General features: G+C 41.7%; 1 protein-coding gene across 2 annotated transcripts in view; it reads right to left on the bottom strand.

Moving 5' to 3' along the window:
- Positions 1–5,154, bottom strand: part of KIAA0930 (KIAA0930 ortholog) — a 72,149-nt gene extending 66,995 nt beyond the window's left edge. The window contains exon 1 of one of the 2 annotated variants that reach the window (XM_034062970.1): positions 4,731–5,154. In XM_034062970.1, the coding sequence (XP_033918861.1) occupies positions 4,731–4,875 (145 nt within the window). In that variant the 5' untranslated portion in view covers positions 4,876–5,154. The remainder of the gene's footprint in view (positions 1–4,730) is intronic. The other variant, XM_005147991.4, reaches the window with a different exon arrangement.
- Positions 5,155–20,483: the final 15,329 nt, after the last annotated feature.

Here is a 20,483-nt window from a genome sequence, read left to right as displayed (position 1 = left end):
AATTAAATCCTTCTAAAAGTCCTGAAAGAAATTAAAATTTTCAATACATTTGTATATAAAACTATCTCATTATAGGTGACATTACCAGGAGATAGTAAATTTGGTTGTGTATGCGCCTCAAGTTTTTGTTAGCACAGATGTGATTTGTTGTTATTCTTGCTTTTCACACTTGAGAAAAAAAACAAACCTTCTCAGCTTTAGTAGCTTCTTGCTTTTGACTGGACAAGTCACTGACCTCCAGGATGATCCACAAATGAAGAAAACATTTTGCTTCTGCATGAAAGCTACTCCTGTCAAACCAGTTCTGTACTGCTGGGGATTCACACCAGACAATTCCACCTCCTCAGTGGCTGCACTTTCCGCAAAGTTTCAGAAGCACATATATATAATCCTTCTTGAATATTATAATCCAATTAAAGTTACTACACTATGATAGAATTAAGGCATGAATCTAGCACTTTCAAACTTAAATTACTCATTCTTCTTTTTAATTCTTCATTTTAACCTCTTTTGTTCTCCAAACTTTTCTTCCACCATTCTTCTACGCATGTTTTCCCAACTGGGTCTTTATGTTTCCAGCATATTTTCACAACACTCACGTGCACAAGCACTTACTGTATGCCAGCTCACCTTTCCTCCTCTCAAGAAGACTAGACACCTATTTATTTCCAGGATTTATTCATCAAGATAATTTGGCACATGAATCATCCCACTGTCTTTACTCACCTGAAAGCCCTGAGGTGCCCTGCTGCGCAAACAAGTCCAAACAATCCTCTGGCTCTGAGGATGAACATTACTCTTTCTGCTGTCCCTATGCCAAGCACCCCCTCCTCTAACACCTCTTCTACCACCAGAAAAAAACAACAGCAGAAAAACTTAATTCCTGGCAAGACTATAAGGCCTTTTGCAGGGTCCAGGCTCTCCACTGGCACCTAGGACCATCACCATTACAAACAGTGCCTGGTGGCAGCAGGTTTCAACTGCTTGTTTACTCAAGACTTCCTGCAGCCCACGGGGCAGCCACCTGCTTCTCAGGATCCTCATCTTCACATTTCACGTGGCTACACATCTCCATTGCTGATCAGTCACAATTCAAGACATTATTCACATCTGCCTATTCATTTCTTCTTACTCATTGTAATTTCCAGTATTCACAAAGTCACACCTCCACAGCAGGGCAATTAGGCAAACAGAGAAATTAAGCATCTGACAACACTACACAGTAGTTTCATACAAGAAATAAAACCCTCCCAGTTCAAGGCTTTGGCCAAAAAGGTAACTTCAGAGCCTTAGGCACAGCCTGGCTGAGGAGGCATACAGCAAGTCAGCTGTTTCCCCAGAAGGAGAACTATTTTTCCAGAGGAATGTTCTAACAAACGGCATTTTGAAGCAAGCCCTGCACACAACACCATTGTAATGCTCTATGCAACTGGATGACACTCACAGCCAGCTGAGGCTTCTCAGGAAGGCATCATCCTTCCCCTCAAGCAGTGTGATAAGGAGTTACTCATGAGTCATTATTTTTAAGCACAATGTCAGATTTGCTGTATTTGCTACCTTACATGAACAGGACAAAATGGAAGATCCCATGTAAGGAGGCTTACACTTGTGGACAATACCTGTCCAAATGCTCATATGACATTCCTGAAATAAAGCAATTCCTCTCATCTAAACTCAGTGTCAGCAACAATAGCAACTTCCTCCTTAGGCTGGGAAGTAGGGGCTCACTTAAAGGCAAGACACAAAAGGAGAGAGGCCATCCAAATTATGTCTCAGTGACTCCCATCTTATTGCTGAGGGGTTAACAGCACTCAGGGAAAACCCAGAATTCAACATCATTGCCAGCTGATATCAAGAGACAACAGGTTTAAGCTACTGACACAGCTGGTATGGATTTGGCTATTACAAAAAGAAACACCACTAATACAGAAACAGCTGTGGGTAAGTTCATGCTGCAGCCCAACAGGTGGGTCCATTTTGAGTAACAGCACCCAGGCACAAAAAGCAGACAAAACCTCTCTATTAACCACTTGAATCCATATGGGACCGTGTCCACTTTCTCAAGTACTGAACTCAAGGAAAAGCCTGCACTTCTGCTGTGCTGCTGATGCTCAGCATATTCCAGAACAGGCCAAGATAGTCTGACTGTGTTGCATGCCCTGCAACAGTGTTCACCAGTGCAATCCAGACACACATAAATTTAAACTGGAGGATTACACCTGATAACCTTCTGTTCATCTATGAGCTATATATTGTGCACCACTTCAGAAGCTCAGCGTTTTTCTTAAGAGAAGTATTTAAACTACTTACTTCCCTCTAAATAAACTACAGAATATGGAAAAGATGCACTCATTCACTGGGAGTGACAATGTTATCTATCAGGTAATGTGCAGCACACAATGAAATGAAGATATTGGAAAACCCTTCAATATACAAAAGCAGATATTTATAGCATAGAGAGACTCTCTGTCTGCTGGGCCTTAAAGAAGCTTTGCAGTGTGTTCCTCCCAAACTTCAGGTAATAACATATGCAGATTTAAAAAAGCTGGTCAGATACTGTGACAATTTGCATATTCCTATGACAGCCTGAGTCTGTAACCTCTAACCCTACAAATGGTCCCACTTTGTGACTGCAGTGCTTGGGGATTAACAAGGGGAGTGCCAACAGGAACGGATATTCAGCAGCTATGCTCAGAAACAGCCAGCATGGAACAGATTCTCCCTGCATTAAAATCACAACAGCCACCCCAGCTAAAGATCTATCACATCCACAGCTGCCCAGGGCTGGGAGATCCATGGCACTTTTCCACCTGCAGGACAGGGCACTCCTGAGAAAGGTGTATCAGCTTGGCAAATTACAGTGCTCTCAGCTGAAAGTTCAGCTCCATTCCCTGGATATAAAGACCAAGCAGCCAAGGCAGTCCTGTGGTGACACATAACCTATTTCCACACAGGTACAGACATACACAGGCAACTCTCCACAGCCAGCATCAGGCCATCAGTGCAATTTGCTAAGCAGTTCTCCTGAGGTTTTCCCTTCAAGTCTTCATCTGGTAGAAATGCAATACTGTCCCATTACTTGTGTGATTATCCCCAAGTTACACAGCAAGACTTCTCATGATGAGCTACTGTGGATGTGTGTTCAAAGGCAAGCCAAGAGGAAGCATTTCTATGTTCTTACCAGCCACAGTTTTTCCCTTGCCCAATTTCAGTAAAAGAAACCAATGGTGGTATTTCTTTTCCTGTGAGCCTTTATCTGCATTCAAACATGATATAGCCAAACATTAACTGACAACAGCTTTTCAATGAATGCAATCTCACAGGCATTTAGATTTTGTGGCTTTTTTCTTGTTCTGTTTACAGTTTCTTTCCCATAACACTTTATTTGGCCATGTAACATTATTATACTACATAAAGCTCCAGAGATCCAAATCCATTGGAAAAAAAAGGAAGCATAAACAGGAAAGACTCATCACTTCTCTTTGCACAAGCTTCTTTATGTGCAAGGCAAAAATAAAGAAGGGAGAGGCCATTCCTCCGCTGGGAGGCCACAGTAAGCACTGGCAGACAAACTGATACATAAAGGTCACATAGACAACCAGATTGATTTCCCATGCCAATCCACATCATAAAGACAGTAAATCTGGGACAAAAACTCATTCTGAGTTTTAAGGAAGACTCAGAAATTGAAACTTTTGGGACCTTAAAATGAGCTGAAGAAGGGAAAGACAATAAATACTTCATGGGAGAAACAAGGGAAGTACTCACACACCAGTACTCATCATTTAAAACCCTGATCCTGCCAGGACTTCTGGGCATTCACCCCCTTAAAGCACAAGTTCAATCCAGGATATACAAAAGTTCTGAATAACATGTAAATAATTTCTCACATCAAAACCTTCTCCCTATGATCTCTTACTGCACATAAACCCACATGATTTCTAGTCATTAGCCCAGTCAGAAGAGTTCCCTAATGTGAAGTATTCTGGTTAAGAGAGCTGTTGTTTCACTCTGTTGCCTAAAGTCAACTGAATTTCAACTTCAGACTTTCATTTTGCAACACATAAGCTTTGCCAAAAGCTAAATAAAGATGTGCCCTGTAAAATCTGCATCAGCTGAGACGTAAATAAACAGGATAGCCAAAAAGCTGAAGAAAACCTTCATGATTAAGGAAATTAACAGACCACCAAGAGCCACCACATTCATCATGCGCTTACTAGACCACAGCAAGCGGAGTGAAGTCATATACTCAGGGAAGGGAGGTGTCTGACTCAGAAGAGGAAAAAAAACTACAGGGATCATTTGAGAGCCATACGAGCATATGCACTGGAAAGAGTAGCACAAAATTTGTTCAGCTTGTATTCCAACACACGTGATACACAGTTTATACTTAAAGAAAACAGATGATCAGCTCATGTGCATAGTGTCTTCTGACCATGTATCTCCAAGGGCATTTCAGACAATGGAGCAGAGACCGCTGCTCCCTTCAGCTCCCGGGGACTTCGAGGAACAGGGGCCCATCCCCGCGGCAGCAGCACAGCCCGGCAGCACACAACAGGTTCCCAGGCCCCTGCCGCCGGTTGCACAGGGCGAAACAGGCGCCGGCCGGCCCCAGCCGGAGCCGTAAAGGAGCGGGGGGTCCCCGCTGCTGCCGGGTGCCGCCCGGCCCCGGGGCTCCGCACCCGCCACCCGCACCCAGCCCGGCGGGGAGGCCCCGGCCTCCGACTCACCGAGGCCGCTGATCTCCTGGCGGAGGCCGGCGCGGCTCCGCTCCTCCGCTATCGCCCGCAGCATCTGCTGCAGGGAGCGGTCCAGGTCGCCGTTGGCCTCCTCGTCCCTCGGCCCGGTGCGGCCGCCGCTCCTGGCAGAGGCCATGCTGCCGATGATCTCATGTCAGGCCGCCCCGCGGAGGCAGCCGCGGCACCGGGCGCTGCCGCCCCCACCGCCCGAACGGCTCTCCCGGCAGCGGCGGGCGGAGCCGGGGGCCGCCCGGTGACAACAGGGAGAAGCCCTCCCGGCCCCTCTACCTGCGGCGGGTGAGGGGCGCGGTGCCCCCGGGCTCGCCCCTCAGAAAGTTACCGGGCACCGCCTGGAGCCCACAGGGACACCGCAGCTCCAAGCACCGGCGCTGCCCGGCCGCGCTCCGCCGCTTCCTGCCACAGCAGACACGGGGGCGGTGCTGCCGGCTCCTCGTACCGCCTCCAGGCGGTTCCGGGGCGGAGCCAGCAGCCGGTGGCCGCGCCGCCATGGGGGGCTCGTCGTTGTTGCCCTGGGAGCGTTTTCCTGGCAGTGACTGGATACCATAGGATCACAGACTGGTTTGGGTCGGAAAGGACATTAAACATCATCCAGTTCCAACCCCTGCCAGAAGGTGCCCCCAACACCTTCTTACCCATCCTTGTCACCACGTCCTACACGTTTGCCCCCAGACTCCTGCCACTTCAGGCAGAGCTCTCTGCCTGTCCCATTGACATCAAATCTTCTGAGCTGCTGCTTCCTTCTTGCCCGCCTGCTCCCTGCCAGCTGTAACCGCACATGTATAGCACTACGGGGACAAAGCCCAACCTAAGGCATCTTCTGAAGTGCTGGTTCACCTCTCAACATCAGCATGTTTGCTAGTGAGGTGTAATGTAAATCAGGAATGGGTGATCCCAGGGAATAATCCATCTTGTGCTGCAGAGACTGGACCCCAAGCCCTGCTGCTGCTGGTGGTTGTCCCTACCAGATATAAAACACAGCCAAAGCTTCCTCAGCTCATCAATTCAGGACTTGCTAAACCGCAGATGGAGAGCAATACAACTGCCTGCCAGTCCTCCTGTGTGAACAATTTGCTCAACATTTTTTGTTTGCAATATCACCTCATGCTCTCCTCAGTTCCTAAAAATATTGTTAAGGCTTATGCAGCCTTTTATTATCTCTGAAGTCCTATTTGAATCTTAGTGGGCCTTGAAGGAGGTGGTGGGAAGGAGAGAAGGGGGACAAAAGACCCAAGATTTGACATGATTTTACAGATAAGCTTTTCGCTACAGCTTAATAAGAAAGAAAAGCTTTCAAATGCTGCATGATTATTCTCCAAAATAGCAAACCTTTACCCCATGCTTCCAGTTTCGGTTTCATGTCAGCTTCTGACACCAATAAACTAACAATCAGACACCTGCTGGATGCTATTTACAACCACACACTGATTTTCTGTTAAAAGGGTATAGACAAGAGCATTTTCTGTGCAAGGCTGAATGGGACACATCAGAGAAATTTCAAGTTAACCTAGCATTTTTCTAGTAAAATATCTACTTTTTTACAGAGCAATGGAAAGTGTGGATACACTATCACATGAGCTGAGCACCTCTTCCATTGTTCACTCTGATAGTTTTCTTTCTTGGAGAGAAAGATGTTTTGCAGTCACACACCGGCCCTGTAAAAGCATACTTTAGAGTTACTTATCCTATAGGCTTACAAAGGGGAGGAGTGTCAGAAGACTGTTCCATACTGTTAGTCTCCAAGTTGTCCATGAAATTGCCAAGATACGACACTTAAGACAGGAGGAAGGAATCTCTCTGCTGCAAGAGGAGATCACTGTCTCATTTACCTCACATTGTGCTGCACTACTGAAGGACTGGGCATTTTACCCCAGTAGATTCTCTCTTTATCCAAACACCACTATCATGTAAGGGGTACAAGGAAATACTTGACACCTGTAGTGCCACCGGCCTGTGGACAAACCTGCAGCAGGTTCTGCAATGCCTCCAACTGTTCAGCCTCTCTGCTGAGCCTTGAACTCTCACCCTAAAGTTCCAGCAACCCTGCTTAAAAAAAACAATTAAGCAAACCTGCTGCTGCCCCGTTCGGGCCTTTTGGGTAATGAAATGCTATTCCTGTCCCTATTCAGTTCCTAGCCTTCCACTCTCTCCAGCTTCTACCAAAAGAGGCCAATAAATAGAGTCCTCAGCTGCTTTCTCCTCATACGCCTCCCTAGCCAAGCACAGCTCCTAGTAGATCACAGCTCTTGATCAGGAGAGGGGTAAAGTGTGTTTTCTTAAAGGGGATATTGATTAAGTACCCTTAGGATCAGTTAGAAACCTGAAATGCTAATTGATTTTGGGTTTTAAAGATCCCATGGTACTTTTTAACAGAACAAACCCCTCTGTCTAGCCAAACTTTTGTAGAGTTCTGATAGAGAGGAAGGATTGTATTTTACCTTTATATATTGCTCCTAAAGGTCTTCACTGACACTTAGCAGCATGTTATCACTATAATGGATACCAGGAGTCCCATCCTACCATGCATGCTCTCACTCAACTCAGTTACACACAAAATAATAAACTCTCTATCTTGCAACAGAGTAATGGGTGTTAGGGCCATGGGGGCACTAATTTGCCTTAATGGCCCTGACCAGCCTCATCTGAGGTCTCCACAAACATGCACAGGCTGGGGACTCTTTAATCTCAGCCAAGACTCTTTCTGACCTATGGTGAAAGCGTGTTGTCGGTCTTTGGTTCTGCCCCAGTTGTGTCTATGTCTGATTATGGACACTGTTGATCTGGAGCATAACCTGCAGGATGACTTCTCAGCCATGAATTTGCCTCTTGACTGTGGAGGTACTTTTTGACGTAGGCTCTGATTATTGTGTTCCCTTGCTTAGGTTCTGTAGTGCTGAACTGTGTCCCCAAAAGCCCTGTCAACCTGTGAGTCTCCCCCAATTCCCTGGCCCCTGGGGAGCTTTCAGTCTGCACAGTGCTCTGAGAATGGATCCCTGGGCTTTCTTACACATTAATGCACTTTGTGTCTTGATATAAGAAATGTATATTAATCAACAAGATGATTAGGCCAGATGGGTCAGAGAATATCCTGAACTCATAGTTTTAACTTAGGACGTGTGATCTATACAGCAGAAACCTAAAACAATACAAAATCTGAAGTTCATTGTAAGCAAGTGACTTAATGTTAAGAAGAATATCTTTTGAATTAGTCAAGCTTTACTACCCATACACAAGTCGAGCAAGTTATTTATATAAGGCCATATTTTCCTTACTATGTTTATTTTGGTAGCAGCTAATAGTGACAGTTTGTGGTGCTTGTTAGTAAGACCACGTGGTATGTGACTACCTAATGAGTTAACTTAACAAATACAGGTTTATTTAATGTGTTTGAATGTATATCTAACGAATGAGCCCCGTGACTACCTAATGAGTTTGTAACTTAGCAAATACAGGCTTATTTAATGTGTTTGAATGTATATCTAACGGATGAGCCCCCACGACTATGCCTTACAGTACTGTCAAAATCTGTGTGGCTACTTATAGCCTGTCAGAGATCATCATTACTTCAAGCTTCAAGCTCTGTATGTGCATAAACTTTTGCAGAAATAGACTATAGTTCTGAAGCTTTGAAAGTTCTATTCAACCTGCTGAAAGCATGCAAAGTAGCCTCATTTTGTAATGACTTTCTTTGTTGATAATAATGAATTCATAAAATTTATAACAGCTGCATGTCGCAAATGGACATTATATCCACTTTTAAAGGGCATGAAATGCAGCTTTGTGCTGAAGAGACTAAGCAATTTGATTAAAAATCCTAATTATATTTTAGACATAAATTGGAGTATCTCCACCTTCAGCAAGTCTGCTGCTTTCACTCAAGGCATGCTCATGGGTCAGTGGGACATCAAGGGAGTTTATATGCAAAAAATTACTTCTACAATCTCTATTTAATTGCCTCCATAACTGCATCAAGGCATTTGGACTCAGAACACAGCAGGTTTGGGCTTCACATTATAAATTGTGTTAAACTGGTCAGCTTGAAAGATAATTTGGAGTTACTTCTGGAGCTGTCCAGTGTTCAGTACAGGACTAATTCTGCTGCTAGGATTAAAGCTACAATTAAATATTCTAAAAGTTACATCCATATAATGTGGTGAGATTTTTTCAGCTGAAACTGAATGCACAGCAGAGTACTTAAGATCTTGCATTTCTGAAGTTAGAGCTATTCTACCTGTTTATCTTTCTCTTGTCCTTCCCCCTTTGTGCTTCTCTTGTCATTACTATCACTTCTTTCATCAGTTAATTGCCACAGGATACGCTGAATGGAAGCTGGAGATGCTCAGCCTTGCATTGTAGGAGTAGAAACATATGTCTGAACTTATATGAATCATTTTCAGTCTAGCCTGATCCCTCTATCTTACTGCTTAACCCACTGAGTGTTCTGCACCTGAGCCTTTTATCCTAGGCTGCTGCTGTGCTGTTCCTGAGAGTGTAATTATCTTAATAAGATTGAGACATGAACTGTAGCCTTTGTGATAACAAGGTCCTGGGTTTTATAAGCCACTTGTACAGAATCCGTGTTTCATTGTTGTCCTTGAAATGTTTCTGGGTACAGTACAAATACAGCTCACCACTTAGGAACCCACCCCAAGCCCTCCATCAGCTCAGTACATCTGATGTCCAAGTTGGAAATAACTATTTTCTTCAATTACATATACTTCCCTATGAGGAAGTGGGGCAGCCCCTTGGTAAAAGCAAGCCCCTTGTAGGAAGGAAGCTCCTGCCAGTCTAGGTATGGCTTTGTATTCAGTGTACAGGATTTTGATGAAAAAATGAACTGTCTGGGAAGTTTCCTCAGACAGCAGAGCCAACATGGAGCTTGCACAGAACAAGTATCTGCTGGGAGGTTTGTCCAAAGCAGTGATAAGCTTAGCATTGCTTTCCACTGCAGTATTACTTGATGCTAATATATTGCTATGTTCCTTAAAGTTCAATGAACTGAAAGTGTTCACCTTATTTATGTCTTTATACATTCGTGCTCTTCAGCCTGTATGTATGTTGCAGGCTTTGAATGCCCAGGCAGTAATAATAAAGAAAATTTCACCACCTCTTAGGGACACAGGATTTCTGAACAGTGAATTTGTAAAAGAGTGCTTATGACCTATGTACTCTGAGATGATGAGAGGTGTCTGGCTAAAGAGAACTGGGTGGTGAGTGTGCAGTGGTTCAGCAAGATGAGTCAGTATTGTGACCTGACCTTGTGTGACACCGAGCTGTACCAACTCTGGCTGCTTCGGGAATCTTGCATGTTTGCTGTCCACTTCAAATGATGCTGATGGCTTGTGCAAGACCTGTTTGTAGCCACAAAGAACAAATTTCAGCCTGCCTTAAAGAAAAAATTAAATCCTAACAGACAGTAATAGAGAGTATAAAAGAAATTCAGAGAAATAATCAAATAATTCACTATTTATAAAGAATGCAGTGATTAACTTGATTTTTTTGGGAAAAGATGTGTGATAAGTTTCCAAAAAGCCCCTGAATTTTCAGCAGTAACTTAGAAATAATTACATTGGAATTTGGAAATGACTATTTAAACTCCTGAGTTTTTGTGTAGACTTCTAGAAAAGTGAACACAAAATCAAATTTGAAAATGAGTAACCATTGTATGAATGCAACTAGTAATGATTGAGTCTTTTACTTTCAGAAATATCTAAGAAATGAATATTTGAAAAGCTTACGATTTCTGTAATAGAACCATATTTTTATGTTACTATTTCTAATGTTTACTAGTTTTAATGTTGATTATACTGAATTGTGTAATTATGTTAGTATGTCAGTATTTATTTTATTGAACATTAGTATTATAGATAAGAGACAAAAATAACAAAGAACTTGTGAGCAGAGAGCAAAAGGAATCACACTCACCAGCAGACTTGGGGCTGCTCTAATAAATGGCACAAGCAGCACCTGTAGATAAAGAACTTGTTATGGTGAATTTTCTTTCGATTCATAGTTTAAGCAAACATTTCAAGTGGGTCAACTGCATTCAAGGCAGTTCAGGTAACACTTTACCTCTGGGACAATGGAATTTTTTGAAGATGGGTCTCCAGCTGCTATGGTAAGTTGGTGATTTTGACTATCTTCCTCATGACAACATGATTTTTCTGCACACTAGCTCAAGATTAGATGTTAAGGTATGAAGCCCACTCGGTTGTCTCCATAGGATTTTTCTTTTCCACCAGTGGTGAACTGAGAAAATGCAGTTAGTTAGGGTAGCTGTAGGCTTAAGCTGTGAAAATGGTCTGTATTTTTTAGTGGCTTGCAAAGCATTTATTAGTGCCCTGAGTGATGATTACTTCTGAGAACTCTTAGCCATGCTCCTTCCAATAAGTGTTTTTATAAATCATGGGATCTGCTGTTACAGAAAATTATAGAAATTAAACCTATATGTATTTCTTAAACTGGTACCCATCCAGTGAGTTCACAGCTATCAATGATCACTTAGAATCATCCTAAATTTTGTTCACCTTCATCCAAAATTTTGTTCACCCAGTATAATTACAAACAATTGCCTCCTAAATTTCAGACTGTGTATCTTGAAGGTCACATGTTGTACTTTTATTGTACAGTAATTTTTAGTGTGTAGTAATTTTAGTGTACAGTAACTTTCATGCACAGCAATGCCTGGAAAGTTATGCCTTGTATTTGAATCAACTGTACCTCTGACAAATGAATATTTATTTAATAAAGTTAAGCAAGTCCATACTCATGAGGTAAAACATAAGAAAATAGATATATAAGACTTTTAAATCCTAGCAAGGCCTTGATATTTCAGAAAGCCTTGGAAATTACTAATCTAACCAGAGCATGCACTTTCAAAAAGCTGGTCCTGTCAAATAGCTGAGAAGGGAAACTGCAGCAGAGGGACTGAGAGAGACTTTTTGAGGTCAGGGAAAGTCCAGAACCAAGAGGTAGCTTTGCCAGAAGGCTAGCACCTAGCCTCCTAGACCAGTACCTTTGACAAATGTGTCACTAAATACCTAACTAAATGCTTGCCTAGCCAAGCCTTTAGCTGGTATAGTTGTCATGGTGGTTTTGTTTTGTTTTGTTTTCGCAAGGACACAGGAATTTGTATGCCACTTAAACTGTCATATCAGTCTGGATTACTTTAGACTGATTTTGCCTCAGTGATTGGCACTAAATCCACACGGTATGAAAGTGCAATAAACTGTATGCTGGCTTCAGTGGCACAAATTGCCTATCAGTTTGAGTGGCTTATTCTGAGGCAGAAAGAACACTTATTTTGATGGAAAAAGAAATCTGAAATTCTACTAATGACTATAAAAGAAACCTTGACTAGAAGTTGTCAGCCTTTATGGAGACCACCTGCATCTAGTGAAAGGAATCTGAAGAGTAGTAGGTGCGTTTTGACATAGACTTTAGTTACGCGGGTATAATTAATGACAATGAAGGAAAGAAGCTTTATGAAAGAGCTAAAATAGTGGGTGGGCTGGGAGGCAAAAAGTGTATTGGTTCTTGCATTTTGTAGCTAACGTATTTCATATCTGCATAAATCATAATGGCAAGAGTGTTTAATGCTGCACACTCTTTTTGGAGCTATTGGTTCCATATCCATGTAAGAGTGTATGGCTACTAATTGAATAATTCATTAATGGTTGCTGACACTTTGAAATTCTCAGCAGAAGCAGGCTACTGAGAGAAAGGAAATGTTAAAAAAGGATAATTCTAAACTTAGTAGAAGCAAACATGCACATCCAGCTCAATTGACACTGACTGACCTATTCTTTTTTACAAGCAGATAGATCTATGTTCTTAATGTTTCCCATCAGCCTGGTATTTCCAGCTGGAGGCAACACTAAGCTCAGATTTTCTGAAACAGCTTATCTTTAAGTGTATGCAGCCAAAGTCCTCAGTGGAGTTGGAGTGGAATTAATGCTTTCAGGATTTATTAAAATGTCTGGTTTTCAACAGTTTCACATTCAACAAATGTCCAAGCTGCTGAAAAATGCTATCCTAAATCATGAGGGTCAGAGTAATGAAATTAATGGCTGGTTTATATCTTTGTCACCTTACTATATCTATTAATGTTCCAGAGGAGCCTATAGGAAAGTGTCTTTAAATATCAAGATAACATCTTTGATTTAATGTCTTCCTTTTCTTCTTGCTCCCTGTACTTTTCTCAAGCCATTACTGAAATCCATCTTCCTTATGGATTAATCCCTATTCTTGAACGTAATTGTCTTGGACACCTTTGCCTTAGGGTCCCTGTTCTGCATACACTTGCCCAGGCATTTCACTTTAATCAAATACTAAACAATGACCAGTCTGAAGTGACAAATTTTGAGTAACATTGGTGTATTTCACCTACTTGTGTTGCACATGAGCATGGTCATTTGATTGGTAAATGCATTCTCCACAATGATGCTTTGATGGGAAGGATAAAGGCTAAAGCTGGAGATGTAAATAACTAGTATCTGCTGACTTGCTTCTCTTGTTTGTTCAATTTGCTATTCTATTGTCATAGGTTTAGCAACATACAGGGGTTTAAGGACAAAATAGTTCATCGCATTTAATTGTCTACTCACCACAGGTCATTATGCTGCATGCAGTAAACCCTGCACTAAGCTCAATAACAACAAAGGAGGATGTTAATTTCAATAGACTTTTAAAAAGCATGTTGATAAAAGCGTAAATCTTGAATACATAATGTCTTATCCAAGGCTCTACCAATCTGGAGTGTAGTGAAATTAGTTTCGTTTTCCATTTTTCTGAAGGTATGTTGGTACCTTACATAAACCAGAAGTTATTTGAAATACAGTAGAGCTTTCTGTGGCTGGACATTATGGTTTTATTTCTGGAGAGTGTTATGTGTTCTCCTACATTGTTTAGATATTGTCTCCTGTTAAAAGTAATTTATATAAACATAAATCTTACCTGGGCTTGTAGCCTCCTTTCACAACACATAAAGAATTCCCCAAATGGTGTTTCAGAGGGATTGTGTTTCCTAAAGGTAAAAGTTTCTTTACTGTTTTGTGTACAAGCTTATTCTCTGCTGGGTACCACCAGCAGTAGAGAGATGAACTGTCTGAAGACTTGAGGTCTCTAATGCTCTTTCTGTTAGTGGCCAGCTGTAAACTCCCACACTTTCCTAGGGAATGGTGGACTTGAAGGAGTTTATCCTACTCCAGGAATCGTGTTAAGATCATTTTTCCAGGGTTAATAGCAAAAGCAAATGATTACAAGTTAATTACCAGACATGAGATGTCCTGCTTTCCCAGGAGCTGTGACTGTGGTGTCTGTCTCTGCTTGCTACTAGTGCTGAGGAGTGAGGCTCATGTCAGACTGGAGCAGTCAGAACAGGAAGAGAGGGTTTGTCATCTGCATAATCTAAGGCCATTCATGGTTACTGGGTTTTCCCCAGCATAGTACTTCTTCATGTAGTGGTGCTCCTCTTTAGCCAATTTTTTTTGGATTAAAAAGTGTGTTCCCCAGGTCAGCTTAAAAGGTAGAGACATCTGTTAGATTTAGGGAGCTTATTATGTGCTTATCTCAGGCAGAAGACTATGGGATTTCTTTTCCTGATGCAGTGTAATAGAAAAACAGGCAGCTAAGGAGCTTTAGGAGGCGGGATGCCTTCTTGCCATGTAAAAAGGCTTCTCTTAGCATATTTAACATAAATAAGCTGAAGAACATCAATTTGAATTTCACAGTTCTAATTACTTGTAGAGCATTGAGTGATTACTTGATGTCTTGAATTCAGGCAGAAACCTTTCATTCCTGAACATGAATTTGATTCCTAAGGCCAAAACCAACAGTGTATTGCGAACATCTCTTCTTCTTTCACAGATGTCCTTTTCCATCTACCCAAAATGTGGCTGTCAGCTTCTCTCCTGGAAAATCCTTTATCCAGTAAGTGTTGTATGTCAGGAGTGCCAAGGGGTGCTGCTACGGCTGCTTTGAGTTGAAGGCTTTACTGTGCATGCCAATGCTTATATCTAGTTCTAGCTGCTTACAGGGACTGCTGAAGTTTTATGAATGTCAGATGCCAAATGCACAGAATGGTTTCCTGTGTCTTACTAGCTCTTTGTGGAAACATTAAGGGAGAAAAGCAATTTCCTGTCAGGAAGCGCTAATGTCTCTAAGTGCAAGCATGAAGTCCCTGCAGAATGGTTTCACATGCTCTATCTACTTGCCAAACTCAATCAAGTAAATGGAAAAACTTAGTAGGTAATTAGCTAGTTTCATTGTTCACAGATGCATGGCTGTATATTGGCTCTGACAAATGCTTTAATTCAACAGTGTAATTGATACCTGCCAGAGTTTCACTTAATGAGCAACTTTGATGTCAGCCTTACTATGGTGGCTTGATTACACCTTTGCAGATAAGCTTGGGTCAGGATCCCCTTTGTGAGGCTTACATGTTAAGAGGTGTAAACACATCTATGAGTCTTTGTAATAAGTAGAAAGGGACCATGCCAGTTGGGAAGATCATATGTACTTGGACGATATGAAAAGAATAAGGGCAATATATTCAGATTAACCCAAAGGAAAAATGTCATATATATAGCTTTGAATGCTCCAGAATCCCTTATAACATTTAAGGTCTCTAAATTATGCTGGGTCTAATTATTATGCATGTACAAGAGATAATCTCTGTCCCAGAGAGATTAAACAGATTAGTTCTATTGCTTATGCACAAAGCTTTAAAAATCAATGTTAGAACTCTTTCAAAAAATCAGACATGGCAGCAATCAAGATAAAGGAATTGTCTTAGCAAAAGCATCCCAAAATGTCAGGTCTTGGATGTCACCTGACATTTCACGCACAAAAATCTGCTTTCCATAAAGCTGGCTGCAAACCTCACTTGCATTTCTTTTATTTTAACTTTTTCCCCATTCTCCAACCTTTTTGTTAAATCTAGATAACTCCTGCAACCCATGAGAGAAAGGAAACCTGTTTACAGCTCAGTCTGTTCATTCTTGACACGCTTTACTGCATCTTTACTAGCAAACCAAGCAGACATGAGGCTGGCCCTGAACCATGGCACATAACTCTTCTTGGTAAGAGTCACTAGTGCAGCTTTGCTCTGGGGACATGGTTCCCAGATGTGGTGTGGGGGCTTGCACAGGATGGCGACTTGTGGTGGTGACACTTTGTCCTGCAGGATAAGTGAGTTTAGTTGTCTGGGTGTCAGCTGTGCCCATTTATCGAGGGGACAGAAGAGGGTCCCTGTCTTGTTTTATGTGCTAGTCTTGTTTTTATTATAGCCTTTGAATCTGATGAATAATTCAGGGTAAAAAATAAGTTTAGTAGGGGAAGTACAAACTAATGAGCAATAACACCTACTGAGCATTTCTCCCAAGGCTCTTCAGTGAAATGTACTCAATCAGGAAAATATCAGATCACATTTTCAGTCTGGGGATCTTGCTGTAGTTGAATTCAAGCACCATGTACCACATCTTCAAATGTTAAAGAGGGATAATAAAAATGTAAACAGACCTAACAGCACACAAAGGAACAAAATACGACTGGGCAGAGCTGACATGGCATATAAATGTCTAAAATCTGCTGGAGAAAGCTGTCAGGGCCCCAGGGCTTCGGGTGTCTGTGCTCAAGGCTCACCCAGAGTTGATGTAGCTGGTAGCCTTAAAAGATAAGCCTCAGCAGACACTTCCCCTGAGTATTTCTGCAAGAAACCTTAGTGTGGGCTCCTTGCACTGCTTTTGGGGGCTGCTTTCTGGGGCTGCTTTCAAGCTGAGGCTCACACCTTTAATAGCTTGAGCTTTGCTGTAGTTATGCCTATGCCTGGCAATCTGTCCTGCTGATCTGGACACTTGGCGAGACCTGTGATCTTGACTTTACAGCCTATTTGCTGTGAGATTACCTAATGCTCAGGGTTAGGGGCTGCCCTTGGTCACCCGTCAGATCTGCTCTGCTTCCTGGCTGGGGGTGATGGGACAAGCTGGTGAGGACCATGTACTACCACAATCCTGTGTGGATCCCCGGCAGCTCATGTTTCTCCTCATGCAGAGCAGCCAACTGTCACAGCACCCTGACAGAAGCTACTTTTGGTACTCTTTCACCAGCGTGTGACCCTTGAGAGAGGTTTCAAGCATAAGAACATGTGCCAATGTAAAGAAGTTTTGATGCAATATTCCTTTAGCCCTCAGGAGCAGAAGGGTCTGATGTCATTGCAACAACTGTCATCGTCTTGCACTATAACAGCTATTATTGCATGTGGTAGGTGTATGTAACAACCTAATATTGCTGGATGGATATATCCACACTGCTTGGGACAGCAGACACTTCACAAACCCCCATATTTTTTTCCTCCCCTTTTTGATCAGGAGAAGGGAGAATCAACAAAACTTTCTATTGAGGAGACATTCAAAATATTTCTGCTATAGTGGTAACTCCATCAAATGTCTTTTGACACCTCCTGAATTTGCACCAGGGACTAAGGAACACTCTGAAAACATGTGTCTTCACCTCACAGATTGTCCTTCTCTCAGACTGATATAATACCTCACAAAATCAGGTGAGAGGAAACCTGGTCTTTCTTATAAGCAGCTAAAATGGTTGACTATATAAGGAAAATGAGACAAAGGAAAGAAAACAGAACAACAAAAAGATGGGTTTGTGAGTGACACCAGGCAATTTTTTGGCCATAAGGAAAAAATGCTGTTATTTTTTACCATAATAATTATTATTTCCAGGTCCTTTTTGTGCTAAGTATTGTACAAACAGAACAGAAATACGAGCTCTTTCTCAAAGAATGTATGACTTGGCCATAAAACAAGAGAAAATGAGAAGATACAGATTAAAAGAGCACAGCAAAATACAAAGCAGTAGCATAGACACTACAGAACCATTTCCAATTCAATTCATTCAAAAGTGTCTATACTAGAATTTCCAGTTGCTATCAGGCAGCCCCTGGTCATTAACATAAGCTGAAAACAAACATTCAGGGCAGATGAACTGGCAAATTGGTCCTTGTTAAATCTACAGAAACTCCACCTTCCACACAGCCATATCTGATGGTTGTTGCAGCAGCAGAGACTTTTCTCTTCCTCAAAGATTTTACTGGCTATTCAGCAGCATGTGCTGTTCTGCTGGGGGTTTTATGATTGTTGCTTTTCATTACAGCAAGGTAATGAAGCTCTGCAACCCATACGTAGCAAACATTAGAAATACCTTGACAAGTTTAGGAATGTGGGCAATCTGGATTCTGCTCCTGGCTGTGCCACTGACATGTTGGCCAGTCCTGGATGAGTCAGTTCAGACCAGTGTGCCTCTGTTCCTTGTCCAACCTCTCCTGTGCCAAACTTGTACAGACATTAAGCAGTGATTTATTTCTGCCCCCTTCAGGAGACTCATATGTGTATGAGGCCTAGCAAAGCAGGTCATTGATGGACCCTTTAGGTAGTGCCATAATGGAGGAAGCGTCTTATCTAAGCAGTGAATGGTACGTATGGGGCGACTGCAATACAAGCTTTCCCATACTTCTAATTTATCTTCATCTGGAAGGACAAATCTAGTGACAGAAAATAATCTAGCTTCTCATCCCAGCAGTAGATTATGACTTGGTTCCTTTCATTGACAGTAAAACTGTGGTTTGGAGCTGCACTTTCTAAGTGCATAAAAAGATAGCTTTGCCTTATGTTAGGTCTTTATGATCTGGTCAAAATAACAAGTGATGCTAATGATAGGAAACTGTATCCAGATGTCTCATCCCTTTTTAAAGTCAAGAATGGATCCCATTAATTGTATTTCCACTTGTTTCCAAAACAGTTGACAAAAGTTCTGTTTTGAGGTAGAAAAGCTTGGAGATTTTAATCATTCATTAGTATCCACTCCTCTGAGGAAGACTTTAGAAGCAGAAGAAATGAGCACAGCACTTGTGATGTTATATGAAACATCTTGGGTACTCAGGTACAATCCACGATACATGACTATTCAGTTTTCCCAAGTTGGCCTAACTTCCTATTGCATAATATTTCAGAGCAAATAAAGTACTGATTCTAGTATGGTTGTGTTCAGGAAACAGTGTGGTAGCAGAATAAATTTGTCCTAACCCACCTATCTACTATATTTAAGAAATTAAACTAGTCTCATGACTACTTTAAGCAGCAGAGAATTTCATGTGGCTCCTCAGCATATGAAGTTCTGTAGACAGTAGGAATGATTCTCAGCCCTTACCTTGTCAAATCTACATGGCTATAATCAGCTGGGCCTAAGTAGAATGATGTTAGACTTAAACCTTTTAAAAACTTTCAGATTGCAATGTTTTCAATTACATGCTTCTTTTAAATGAGCAATTGAACCTTATTATAATATTAAAGTTCAAAGGATATGGGTTAGGAGCAGGGGAACTTGTTGACTCTGTGAATATGAAATCAGAAAAGCTGAGTGACTTGAATCTGCCAATAGGATTACAGTAATTAGAAAAAGTAGCAAAAATCCCCATCAAAAGAGCAGTCATTTAGTTTTCACTCATACAGGAAAAGGCAGAAAGGACTAGAGTTCACCTGGTCCTGACCAAAGAAAAGTGAAACAATTCCTTGTGTCCTTCAAAAATCCAATCCGAAGTCCCTTGTTAGTGATGGTGATAGCCTGAATAGAGCCTCTAATGTGCAACCACACAAAATTACCATTCAAATGCCTGTGAATTTAGTGGTGTTTAATGGCATTTGTGTTTAATGGTTTTATGGTTTCCAAATGAAAAGGGCCAGAGAATATACACAATACCATAACATGACTCCAGAAAGTGTGTGAAATAACCTCCTGTGTTTCTAACTTCAAATGCTTGGCTTATATTGGGAAAAAGAAACACATCATGAAATATGTGTCTATTCAACTGATTACTCTGTGAAGTTCTGAAATGTTTTGCCTTTTTGCCTTTGCCTCAAACCCCTCCTCTCCAAATAAAACCACAGTGGAGGGAATGAGTGAGAGGGTGCATATACTTGGTTGCCAGCTGGGGTTAAACCACAACAGTCTCTTTGGTTTATTTTCTGATTTTAAGTAGAGGCTGCCCAAATCTATGGGGAGGAAAAAAGAAAGCTTGATGGGTCAAGATGGTTCAACAGCCAAGAGATACACCCAAAATTTTGGACCTAGCCTATGACAATTTAGTTTATTCTCCTCTTAAATTCTTTGTACATAAGGATTTATAGATTCTGGGGCTTACTGGCTATGTATATACTAGCAAATGCCTCAGGCCAGGGTCTAATTCTGGGGGTAAATGTTATGACACATCATGCACTCAGATTGAAATACTCTAGGCACTTTCAAATTTCCCTACTGGGTGTTTTGGAAGTGCCTAGTAAGCACTTCCTACTAGGCATTTCCAAAGAAGTGGAATGATCTCTGTGCTACACTAACTTCCGTGTGATACCTGAGAGATTGCTGTTAGTCTGTGCTGAAAGCATACAAATGACTATAGTAACACTTTAATTGTGTAGACAATTATGTCCCAGTGCTCAGGGCAGTGTACTTATTGTATACTTATCCCATATACTTATTGTCCATTCAAGTGTTACTTTTGTTCCTAGCCAGTCCAGGCTATGGATTTCTGTGCCTGTTCAGTATGTTTCTGTGGAAATGATGTTGTAGAAGTACTAAGAATTAAGTAGGATAACCAACATCCTACACTTGGGAGGAAATCAAGTTTCTGGCTGGTTGTGATTTGTACCTGAAATTTAC

The sequence above is a fragment of the Melopsittacus undulatus genome, chromosome 5, assembly GCF_012275295.1.
Source record: "Melopsittacus undulatus isolate bMelUnd1 chromosome 5, bMelUnd1.mat.Z, whole genome shotgun sequence".
In the NCBI taxonomy this organism is placed as follows: Eukaryota; Metazoa; Chordata; class Aves; order Psittaciformes; family Psittaculidae; genus Melopsittacus; species Melopsittacus undulatus.
Note: the sequence above shows the minus strand (reverse complement) of the source record. Positions and strands in the feature narration are given on the sequence as shown.